General features: G+C 41.8%; 1 protein-coding gene across 1 annotated transcript in view; it reads left to right on the forward strand.

The window, feature by feature from the left end:
• TANC2 (tetratricopeptide repeat, ankyrin repeat and coiled-coil containing 2) overlaps positions 1–12,776 on the forward strand; it is a 199,074-nt gene that overhangs the window by 154,095 nt on the left and 32,203 nt on the right. The window contains exons 11-17 of the mRNA XM_079949186.1: positions 834–1,115; positions 2,458–2,591; positions 3,624–3,855; positions 3,977–4,143; positions 6,085–6,692; positions 10,310–10,418; positions 12,246–12,368. Coding sequence (XP_079805312.1) covers positions 834–1,115; positions 2,458–2,591; positions 3,624–3,855; positions 3,977–4,143; positions 6,085–6,692; positions 10,310–10,418; positions 12,246–12,368 — 1,655 coding nt within the window. The remainder of the gene's footprint in view (positions 1–833; positions 1,116–2,457; positions 2,592–3,623; positions 3,856–3,976; positions 4,144–6,084; positions 6,693–10,309; positions 10,419–12,245; positions 12,369–12,776) is intronic.

Consider the following 12,776-nt stretch of genomic DNA (forward strand, 5'->3'; position numbering starts at 1 on the left):
CTATCCAAAACATAATTGGAGTTGCTTTAAAGCAAGGTTTCCCAAACTTGAGTCTCCATTTGTTTTTGGACTACAATTCCCATCATTACTGACCTGCTGGCTAGGGATGATGGGAGTTGTAGTCCAAAAAACACACACCAAAAAACAAAACAAATAAAAAACCAGCTGAAGACCCACGTTTGGGAAATCCTACTTTAAAGTAGTAGGATTTAAAAAAAAAAAAATATTTACCGCCCTTTTGGCCACTAAAAGGACAGTATAAATGGTGCTATCCACATACAGTATGAGAGCTTATAAGTACTGGGGGATTCCCCAGCTATGGCAAAAAAGACTCTATATTAAGAAAGATTACTTTATATATTTTTAAAAGAGGCAGGGAGAGAAACCTTTTCAAATGTATGTGGGGTGGTGGGTGGGCCTTTGTATCTGCAATGTCCTTCCATAGTGACAGAATCTTAAAAACAGTTAAAAGCTCCATAACTATTGAAAGACAGATCAGAATATCCAAAATAGAGGAAGGGAAATCCACCCACCCCTGTTTTTATAGTCAGTGTTCAAAAGTGAAGGTGGTATGAGGCCGTTGGGGATCCTCCCCCCCCAAAAAAAAAAAATCCCTTCCCATCGAATTGTATTTCCTTCCGCCTTTTCTGAAATTTTCCAACTTCTCTGCATTTGAACAGAGCAGTGCTGTAGTAGCCAATGATACCTAAATTCAAATGAATCCCTTGAAAAGCTCACCATTGTTCAGGACTAGAAGGTGGCACTCAGCGCTTCCTTAGCCATAACTAATTATAGTTCCTGAATTGTACACGTGTTTTTCCCCCCCTTTGCAGTACGCTTTGCACCTTACAGACCTCCTGACATCTCTCTGAAACCGCTGCTTTTTGAGGTGCCCAGCATCACCACAGAATCTGTATTTGTTGGCCGGGACTGGGTGTTCCAAGAGATAGATGTACAATTGCAGAGTGCTGATGCCAGTGTGAACAGAGGTGTGGTGATCGTTGGAAATATAGGCTTTGGCAAGACAGCAATCATCTCCAGACTGGTTGCGCTGAGCTGCCATGGCACACGGATGAGGCAGATTGCTTCTGACAGCCCCCATGCATCCCCAAAACGTAAGCGAAGAGATGTACTAACTGGATAAATCTGTTGTGTGCTTATATAGGTTACATATTATCTAATGGAGATGTGCTCCTATATCCTGTACACAAGCAGGTTGGGACAGTTCCTTGCATTTGTAGGTGTGAGAAATTATAGGGATTCTGAACTATTCATTTTCCAGTCATATACTATAAGAGCTTGGAATTGCTAGAAATTCAGCTTTTCTTTCCATTGAATCTAGACTTGTCTTTCCACTTACTACAGCTCAGATAAGAGTGCTGGCAGCTATCTGCCTATATACTGAAACATTTGGGTGCCAATCTTTACAATGAGGACAGATACAAAGAGTTCTTAGTGACTTCTCCACAATTAAGACTTCTTCCTCTGGAAATCATACTGTGTTCAAGCCAGAGGATGTTTTGGAAAGCTATTTTTAGTGGCCAGGAATATATGTCAGCTTGGGTTTATTTAATGTACAAAGCTTTGAATAGGTTTGGTAGTACTTATGCATCAAGAGCCTTCAGGGTGACATAAAAAGCCTAATAGAAAAATGCTTTTATTGATGGTGGAGAGGTACTGTGGTAATTTCATTCTGGGGACTGTAGGCTATTCTAGTTTTATATGGTGCCATTTTGGCTGCATTGCCTTAATGTCCAGCTGCCCACTCCTACATTCCTTTATTTGACTCCTGTTTTCCATGACCTGCTGTTTACAAATGTTGGCTTGTGTAAGGGAAATCGAGCTGTCCTTCTAGGGTGCATAATAATAATAATAATTTATTAATTATACCGCGCCCATCTGGCTGGGCCTCCCCAGCCACCCTGGGCAGCCTCCATAGAAACCAAAAATATAGTAAAATATCACACGTTAAAAACTTCCCTGAACAGGGCTGCCTTAAGATGTCTTCTGAATGTCAGGTAGTTGTTTATCGCTTTGACATCTGCTGGAAGGGCGTTCCACAGGGCGGGCACCACTACCGAGAAGGCCCTCTGCCTGGTTCCCTGTAGCTTTGCTTCTCGCAATGAGGGAACCGCCAGAAGGCCCTTGGCACTGTACCTCAGCATCTGGGCAGAACGATGGGGTTGGAGACGCTCCTTCAGGTATACTGGGCTGAGGCCGTTTAGGGCTTTAAAGGTCAGCACCAACACTTTGAATTGTGCTTGGAAACGTACTGGGAGCCAGTGTAGGTCTTTCAAGACCGGTGTTATATGGTCTCCTTCTAGGGTGCATAGATGTGATTTGCTTGCTTCTCAAGACCGGTGTTATATGGTCTCCTTCTAGGGTGCATAGATGTGAATTGTTTGCTTCTCACTCTTTCCAGTCTAAGTCCATCTTTCCGCCTTTTCTCCATTGCAGATGTTGATGCAAACAGAGAGCTCCCCCTCACTCAACCACCTTCTGCTCACTCTTCCATCACAAGTGGAAGCTGCCCTGGAACCCCAGAAATGCGCAGGCGTCAGGAGGAGGCTATGAGGAGGCTTGCTGCCCAGGTATTACTTCCCCACCCAAACTTTTCATTCTGTTTTTCTTTCATATGGATGAAGCAAAGCAAGGGAAAGGAATAGTGTACAGTGGTGCCTCGCAAGACGAAATTAATCCGTTCCGTGAGGCTCTTCGTATAGCGGTTTTTTCGTCCTGCGAAGCAAGCCCATTGACAGCTTAGCGGATTAACGCTATTAGCGGTTTAGTGGCTTTTAGCGATCAGCTGTTAAGCGGCTTATCAGCGGATCAGGTGATAAGCGGCTTAGCGGCTTAGGAAAAGGGGAGAAAAAGGGGGGGGAACCCGCAGGAACTCGCAAGACATTTTCGTCTTGCGAAGCAATCCCATAGGGAAATTCGTTTTGCGAAGCGCCTCCAAAACGGAAAACCCTTTCGTCTAGCGGGTTTTCTGTCTTGCGAGGCGTTCGTCTTGCGGGGCACCACTGTACTTTAAGTCCCGCTACAGATACTTAACAACTATTTATTACACTATAAGGTAAAGGTAAAGGGGCCCCTGACCATTAGGTCCAGTCGTGGCTGTCTCTGGGGTTGTGGCGCTCATCTCGCTTTATTGGCCGAGGGAGCCGGCGCACAGCTTCCGGGTCATGTGGCCAGCATGACTAAGCCGCTTCTGGTGAACCAGAGCAGCGCACGGAAACGCCGTTTACCTTCCCGCTGGAGCGGTACCTATTTATCTGCTTGCACTTTGACGTGCTTTCGAACTGCTAGGTGGGCAGGAGCAGGGACCGAGCAATGGGAGCTCACCGCATCATGGGGATTTGAACTGCCGACCTTCTGATCGGCAAGTCCTAGGCTCTGTGGTTTAACCCACAGCGCCACCTGCGTCCCTTCACAGTTGCTTTAAGGGTGCTTTAAATATATGGTCTAGGTGTGAACCTAGTCACTCTGCCCCTCATGTCAAAGACATTTATGTCAAAGACAGGATCCTCCTTCTTGTTAGAGTGAGGGAAACTAGCAGGCAAATGTGGCTACTTTTTAACGTCTGTCCGCTGAGAAACTGATGTTTGATTCCCCTTTTGCAGGTTGTTGCATACCACTACTGCCAGGCTGATAATGCCTACACCTGCCTTGTGCCAGAATTTGTACACAATGTGGCAGCCTTGCTCTGCCGCTCCCCACAGTTCACTGCCTACAGAGAGCAGCTGTTACGGGAGCCCCATCTACAGAGCATGCTCAGCTTGCGGTCCTGTGTTCAGGATCCCTTAGCTTCATTCCGGAGAGGAGTTCTGGAGCCCTTGGAAAGCCTTCATAAAGGTAGTGAAAAGCATGAGTTTACCTTGATAGCACTACACACGACTGCGACATCATTTTAAAAGCATAAGTTGAACCTTTCTGTCCATATCTTCCTCCCACCTCCCTATTCCCAAACTCTCAGAACGAAAGATCCCCGATGAAGATTTCATCATATTAATTGATGGGTTAAATGAAGCTGAATTTCACAAACCTGACTACGGGGATACAATAGTATCATTCCTCAGCAAAATGATAGGGAAATTTCCATCCTGGCTGAAGCTGATTGTGACAGTCAGAACAAGTCTACAGGTAGGTTGGGAACTAGTTTTTCCACTGTTCTGTATGATAATTGCTTTTCTCTGAATGGGAGCAGACACCTTACGTGGCCTCTGCTGTGATGGGGCTATCTGTTTGGAAGCAGATGATTCATGCACAGTTTGCAAGGCACATGTACTGGTTGGGAGGAAATTTGGGACGCACAAATGTTTATTAACCACTGCAACCTTACGGTATTAAGGTAGCTGTCTTGTTCAATATTACCCTGACAATTTCTAACTAAAAGAGAAGATAGGCAGCCACCTTCATTGTCTACAGCTGCAAATAGAATTAGTTCACTTACTAAAGCTGAATTGTTGACTTCTTAGGAAATGAAAACTGCTACAGTTCAAAGGAAGATGATGTTTCCAACCAGTATTTTAAGAAGGCAAGGCCACAGTTAGGTGCACCCAGCAGGACTTCCGGTCTTTTCACATTGTGCCTCTACATGAACTGCTTTTGAAACTCCTCCAGCTTTCAAGAGTACATTGAATGCAATGGAGAAGATTGATATATTAAAAAGAAGTAAATCCCCCCCCCCTGACATTGTGGTTAATCCTATGATTCTCTGAATTGTTCCCAAGACCAAAACAATAATGGCAGTCAGTCATTTGCAGCTGCTACATTTGGATAATGAAAGTACATCTACCCACCTGCTGGTTTACTGATGAATGGTTTGGCTTCTTTTAAAAAATGACTTTTTCAGCAGCAGCAGATTTTTTTCCCCTCTTCATTTTTTAAAAAGTAGTTTTTAACGAAAGTGCACTTGTCACCTTTGAGGCTAGTAAATTTATAGTGGTGTGAATATTTATAGACAACATAACATGCGTAAATAGGATGGAAAAGGTGATAGAAGAGTTAAAGTACAAAGGAGGATAAAATACCTTCATATGGCTATCAGGGGCATAAAATATTAATAGAACACATTGCTAGAACATCTGCTTGAGTTTTTAAAAAGTGCTGGAGCACTGGACTTGCAAATGGAATGTGTAACTTAGGGGAATACAGTTTTCTCAGTGAGAACCACCTGTAATCTTCAAACTTTGAGAAACAAAAACGTTTATTAGTTGATTCTAACACTGGCTTAGAATAGCTCTGAACACTTGACACCTTTCCTTCCAGCCAAGGTTCTCACATTGTTATGGCAGAAAAACAGGTGAAAGCAAGTGTGGAAGAGTGGAAAACATAAGCACAACCCTATTGCCTTTCACTGTGGTTCCCATACCTTGGACTCCACCCAATGTGTTGCTCCATCTTTACTTTAAAAGTGCTGATTCCAGCCTCGTTCCAAGGAGAAAATCCATTTTTATTTATTATTACTATTTAAATTTATATCCCATCCTTCCTCCCTGAAGGGGATCCTCTTTTCTATCCATTGCTGTGCACATCAAAATCCTGTTCTTTTAAAAAGATGGAAGAGTAGCATTAAAGACATCTACACCTTTGGAGATCATTGCTTCTCTTGGGCTCTTCTGCTGGGGAATCAGACTTCTGGCTTCTGAAAAGAAGACCGATGAACCATGCTGAAAATACAGAATGATAATGATGGCATAACATAGGTGCTCCATAAAAAAGTGAACAAACAAAACACGACAGTTTCACATTAAGCTGCTAGTGTAGAAGCACCCTAGGTAAAGGGCAATGACAGACCAGAAACAAATAGAAACAGCTGATTCCATTGTCCCTTTGCTCTCTTGGTTGTGGTTTTGAAAGGCAGTTTGGAAACTTAGCTTTGTGTTTATTTCAAAGTCAGTTTAACTGTACCACCCAGGTTTAACAAGTGATGTAACCTCATTTGGAGCCAGTATGACAGCATGTTTGGCCTATAACTCATAACTATGTGTGCCAATATTTATACTTCCAGTGGGAGACTGATTGTATTTCTCCCATTTTTAACTTCTCCATTATTTACTTTATTCTTTTTTTTTCTTATAGGAAATAATTAAGTTATTACCCTTCCATAGGATATTCCTGGACAGACTGGAAGAGAATGAAGCTATAGATCAGGATCTCCAAGCCTACATCCTACACCGAATACATAGCAGCTCTGAGATACAGAATAACATCTCTCTTAATGGCAAAATGGACAATACAACCTTTGGCAAACTTAGTTCTCATCTCAAAACCCTGAGTCAAGGATCCTACTTGTACCTTAAGCTCACATTTGATCTAATAGAGAAGGGCTATTTGGTGTTAAAAAGCTCTAGCTATAAGGTAGTCCCCGTCTCCCTTTCGGAGGTGTACCTGCTTCAGTGCAATATGAAGTTTCCAACACAGTCTTCCTTTGACCGGGTGATGCCACTCTTAAACGTGGCTGTGGCATCTCTGCACCCCTTGACCGATGAGCATATTTTCCAGGCCATCAATGCAGGAAGCATTGAAGGTTCCTTGGAATGGGAGGACTTTCAGCAAAGGATGGAGAACCTCTCTATGTTCCTTATCAAGCGCAGAGATATGACCCGAATGTTTGTCCATCCATCTTTTCGAGAGTGGCTGATCTGGAGAGAAGAAGGAGAAAAAACCAAGTTCCTCTGTGACCCTAGGTAAGTAACCCATTACCTTGTGGCAGGAGAAGACAGATATGAGATCACTTCATTTTTCATTAATATGCCTCTGTGTAGTGTTATTGAGATGCGGCTAAAAAAGATGGTCCATTTACAATAGGAAGAGAACCAACCGGGTGTGTGTGTTATTGGGTTGATGTTGTTTTTATTTTGATTATGTGTTTTGTGGTTTTATATTCTGATTTTATTCTGTGAACCGCCCTGAGACCCGCAGGTATAGAGGAGGAGGAGGAGGAGGAGTAACAACAACAACAACAACAACAACAACAACAATTTATTACTTATACCCCACTCATCTGGCTGGGTTTCCCCAGCCACTCTGGGTGGCTTCCAACAAGAGATTAAAAATACATTAAAACATCAGTCATTAAAAACTGATGTCTTCTAACATCAGATAGTTGTTTATTTCTTTGACGTCTCAACTAGGGCAAGGGCCTTTTCAGTACTGGCCCCGACTTAGTGGAACTCTCTGTCACAAGAGACTAGGGCCCCGCGGGACTTGACATCTTTCCGCTGGGCCTGCAAGACATAGCTGTTCCACCTGGCCTTTGGTTTGGACTCAGTCTGACCTTTATATTTCCCTCCCCTTATGGTTTTGATCTATGGGCTACTATTAAAATGAAGCTGCATTTTAAATTGTATTTTAACCTGTATTTTAAATTGGTCCCCCCCCCCAAAAAAAATTATGTTTTTATTGTAATTTTACCGGTGTTAGCTGCCCTGAGCCTGGCTCTGGCCGGGGAGGGCGGGATACAAATAAATTATTATTATTATTAATACTACTACTACTACTGCTACTACTGTTATTGTTATTGTTATTGTTATTATCTGATGGGAGGGCGTGCCACAGGGCGGGTGTCACTACCGAGGAGGCCCTCTGCCTGGTTCCCTGTAACTTTGCTTCTCATAGTGAGGGAACCACCAGAAGGCCCTCGGCACTGGACCTCAGTGTCCGGGCAGAACGATTGAGGTGGAGATGCTCCTTCAGGTATACTGGGCCAAGACCATTTAGGGCTTTAAAGGTCAGCACCAACACTTTGAATTGTGCTTGGAAACATACTGGGAGCCAATGTAGGTCTTTGAAGAGTGGTATCTACATTCAGTAAATAGCAACAACAACACTAAGATAATCATTCTCTGATCACTCTATGTATGGAAGTCTGTGAAGGAGCATCAAAAGGTTGGTGATCTTTGAGGGCATACACCTTTGTGTTTCTTTGGATGCGACTAAGGAAGATAATCACGTGCCAAGATGCTTAGTGATTATTCATTGTATTTATTTTTAGGTCAATACCTCCACATTTAACTTGATGTTAGAATTTACTTTGACTCTGCTTAATAATGATTAAGCCGAGTCAAAGAGTTCAAAGAGTTTTATGTACATTTTGCTGTTGTAATCATTACAGAACAAAAAGGAGAACAGGCTCTGGTATTCGCTCACGCACAACTCTTTATTGTAGCTCAAAACGTTTCAGAATATAAAACTCCTTCAGGAGCTTGAACAAAACTAGAAGGTTCTTAAAATACCCTGTTCTTAAAATCTTGAAAGCTCAAGAACCATCTTGAAAAAATGGTAGAGCCAAATGTTTATTGTCTCGAGATCAGTTGAACGTAAATCTGGAGGGCTTTACAGATGGAAGAAAACTTGTAGGGGGAAGCTAACACTTTGAAAGACAGGAAGAGAATTCAAAATGACCTCCATAGAATGGGAAACTGGGCCAAAATTGGCAAAATGAAATCAACATAGACAAATGCAAAGTTATGCATTTAGCCAAAACAACATAACTAATCGAATGCACAGGTATAAGATGGGGGCCACCTGGCTTGACAGTAGTTGATGTGAAAGGGATCTGGAGAGAGACTGTAGTCAATCGTAAGCCAAATAGGAGTCAGCAGTGAGTTTTCAGCTGCAAAAAAACCCTGAATATGATTTTAGGTTGCATTAATAAAACCATCTTTTGCAGCCTTCCGAAAACTGCTGCCCCTGAACTGGATTCCATGTGTTCTTGGTGACTTCATTCTCTACAGAACCCACTTGCTAATGCAGCAAGGTGTCTACTGAGAAAGAGCAGAAAGGCAATGGAGTGCAAGGCTCTGGGCCAGAGAACTGCATGTCCAAGGGTCAAAACTCCTCAGCGAAGGAACAGAGCTTTGGGGGCGGGTTGGGGGCACAGGGGGTATATAAGGGCTCCATAGGGACTAAGCACTTGTCTGAACAAGTCATCTATGATCTGTCCAGGGTGCTGAAAGTCCTGTCTGTGACTGCCTTTGCTGTCCAGTGGTTCCTGACCTTGAATGGGACATCTGCATGGTTTTTGTGCCTGCATTGACCAGTTTACTGGACAAGCTTCTTCCCAACACTCCCATGGTCTCAGCCACATCTGAAGTGGACATGACTCCTCCGTAGTGAAGTATCTTTAAAGTTCTATCAATAAGATAGATTCATAAGTTTGCTTCCTCTCCCCTTGCAAGAAAAGAAAAATGCTCTGCTTCAACCTCCACCTGCTCTATGACTGCAGAACCAAAGGGAAGCATTCCCTGGCCTTTTACCACCATCGACAACTCCAAGGGCACCTGGGAGGCTGCACCCAGCCTCACTGGAATAACTTTGTGACAAGAATGAGACCAATCTGGCCCCATTCACTGGCTGTTGAAGCAACAGCTGCTGCAATGCTTGCTTTTCTCTTCCATTCCTTTTCCCTTTTGCATCATGTTTGTAAGCCTATATTAAAAGCCTTATGATTATGATTTACAAGGTTTATTGTTATTTAACCATATAATCTCTGATAATCTTAACAGAAATATTAAATTATGAGACTTCTTTGATTTCAGGTAGCCAAAAAGAAGGCATACTGTAAACTGCCCTGTGATCCTCAGATGAAGGGTGGTATAGAAATTTTAATAATAATAATAATATTATAATAATAATAGCCGGTCACTGCAGCTTTAAACGCAAGTCCCAGCCTGGAAGCATGAGTAGTGGTGGTTGATTGATTCTGTCTGCTATCTTAAAAATAGATTCTTGTGGCACTTGCCTTGATTTCATTGGTTGAGCTCTTGAAAGGGGTGAACTAGATGGATTTATAGTGACTAAATTCCCCTTCTTCAATAGGGCACATACAGAAATAAACTGCTACTGCTTCCAGCTCCAGGAAATAGGTATTGCCCACTGCAGTGGGTAAGAATTATTATTATTATTATTATTATTATTATTAGTCTGTTTATATCCTGCTGTTCTCTTAAAAGTACTCACTCAGAATAGAATCCGTCATTAAGTGTAGCTTCCTACAAGAAGGGGTCACCTCAGACTTTGAAAGATCTTTGCTTCTAATATCTTTCCTCTATGTTAGTTCTCCTAGAGAGAGGAATGAGCTACAGTGCTATCTAGTAGTTCAGCAAAGGTTTGATCAAAGCTGATGAACAATTAAGGACAACGGGATCCTGATGTGCATTCGAGTACAACTAACAAGGGTTATCAGGAGGAGGGAGAAAAGGTTTATCTCCTTCATTTCACAATCTGAGTGCTAGCTGTCAAAAGATACATTGGAGTTAGAATTCTAACTTCCACCATGTTTCTTCTTTTCTCTTTTGCCTAGGAGTGGCCATACGTTGCTCGCCTTCTGGTTTTCCCGTCAAGAGGGAAAACTCAACAGACAGCAGACTATTGAGCTGGGCCATCATATTCTCAAAGCACACATCTTTAAGGTAGCAAAAAATTGTGCAGTGATATCTTCACCTTGGATTTGAATGGTGTGGTGCTGGTGTTTTCAGAGTACGTGAAGAATGTTAAGCTTCTGATATCCTCACTAGGACCTAACCTGGTCAGCCACAAATTGTGGTGAAGGCCAAGGCCCTGTCCTCAGGTATCCTTAAAACAGGGGGAATTAGTTATGTGAGGATGCTGCCTCACAACAGCCGTCCATGATTTTCTGCTGCTACCAGACAGCTGATACAGCAGAAGGTGACCAAGTGTGAGCAAGAGGAGGAGAAAGAAAGGTTCTTCATTCAGTTTCATGGACCTCTTCATCCTTTTCTTTCCAGTTTTGGGAGAGAGGAGGGTAAATAAGAAAAAAGCTCTCTCTCTTCCTTAGATCTTAGGGTAAGCAGCTGGCAGGAGGAAGACATTGGTGCCCCCAAAGGGAACTGAATTTGGCCTGGAACTGTTAGTTAGTAACCTCCACCCTCCCTAGATCTGTATCATTATTCCATTCTTCTCATACCAAACATGGCCTATTGATCGGAAATGAATTCCTTTGATCATGAACCCTTTGGCATGAGTAGCTTTAAATCCCTGAACACTAAGGAATGTTTGAGAAGTAATTAATTAGTAGAGGTCTCATTAGCACTCTTGATTTCTGTATGAGAAGTCCTAAGTAGTAATATCAAGTAGAGTATGTTCTACTCTAGTTTAGGATTTTCCATTTTCTGAGTCAAAAGATTGCTCAGTGCTGCAACCAACTTGCTAAGAGCACCTTAGGAACAGTCACTGTTAATTGTAAGCCCCATGTCTTGACATACTGTCCCAAGGAATATGACTTACAGAGTGCAAGTTTTATTTTTGGAGGGGGCTGTAGACAAGAGCTTGGGTGACCTTCCCAAGAAAGGTTCCTGAAAGAATCCTTTGGGGGGAAATGGAGTATTAGATTGCATTGCCTTTTTCAAAAAACATTAGGCTAGTTATGATAATTGATTCTTTCAGAATGTTGCTCCTTGTATCCAAGAGTTCCTACTCATGTGATTTGGTTGGAGTTGTTATTTGAAATGAGGTAGACTTCAGAGCATTTACAAAAGAGCAACTCTTTGGTGCTCTGACGTAACTTGCACTGAGTAGTAGGACTTAATCCTTGGAGTTGCGTCCTCTCCTACACTCCTACTTTCTCTTTAGAATACAATATTCTTGTAAAGTTGACATTGAATCCGACCAAGGAGAAGAGTTGGTAGAAGAAGATTGGAAGAAATTTAAAGTTTATTTACAGAAACATAGTAAAATTAAGGAATGTTAGAAGGATGTTGGAATGAAGTTATGTGGTTTTAGCAGAAATGATATAAAGGATTAAGTAAAAATGGATAGTTAATTGGTGAAAGAAGAGAGTGTAAAATTACAGTATGTTAAGATAAATTATTAGGATAAAAACAAAGATGGAAAGGATTTGCTGAAATACCTAATTGAACTAGAATACAAAAAAGGGAGGTGTGAGGAGGTCAAGGAAACAAGCAAATGAAAAATAGGTTATGGGAAGGTTTGATTTGTTTTTTTTCTTTTTCTTTTTTGTTTTTTTTCTTAATTGTATTTTTCTGGGGTTTTTTTATTTTTCTGCTTGTCTGTATTCATGGTGATGTATTGTCTTGTTTTTTTCTTGCTTAATTTAGTGTTTTCTTTTTGTAATCTTTAAAACTGGAATAAATATTATTTTAAAAAAAGAAGACATTGAATCCTTGCTAATCAATTGGGGTTAAATGAGCCATGTGTTAGTGATGTGTAAAATAAAACCAGTACCTTGAATTATCAAATTTAAAGTGTGTCTTTTGCAGGGACTGAGTAAAAAAGTTGGGGTTTCCTCCTCAATTCTCCAAGGGCTTTGGATTTCCTACAGCTCGGAAGGTCTTTCCATGGCGCTGGCTTCTCTGCGAAATTTGTACACCCCTAACATAAAGGTACGAGAGGGGAATAATTTTTATTGAGACTATGGCAGGCAAGGGAAAGTATTAAGTTTTTCTTCTCTACTCCCTTCTCATGGTGGGGTGGGGCTACAGCTGTTGTTTACATCTTTTATAATGTGCATGTTAATTGATGTAATGTCACATCTAATTCCGCCTTTGGTCAACTTTAACCCTTCTTCACATCTGTACAGCCCCTTGGGCAGCCTCATAAAATGTCTCTCTCCATTCTTCCCATTCAGTAAGAATTTCGACTTCTCTTTCTATCACTGCCTCCTCTTTTCAGCTTTCATTTTATTTCCAAATAATATTTAAAATGCAGAGAAAATGTAACATCTATTCTAAACCTATGCCAACAGCTCCCTAGGCTTGGAGTTCTAAGGCAACATACTTCCAGGTACCAGG

Source organism: Podarcis cretensis (assembly GCF_951804945.1).
Source record: "Podarcis cretensis genome assembly, chromosome: 13".
NCBI classification, from domain to species: Eukaryota; Metazoa; Chordata; class Lepidosauria; order Squamata; family Lacertidae; genus Podarcis; species Podarcis cretensis.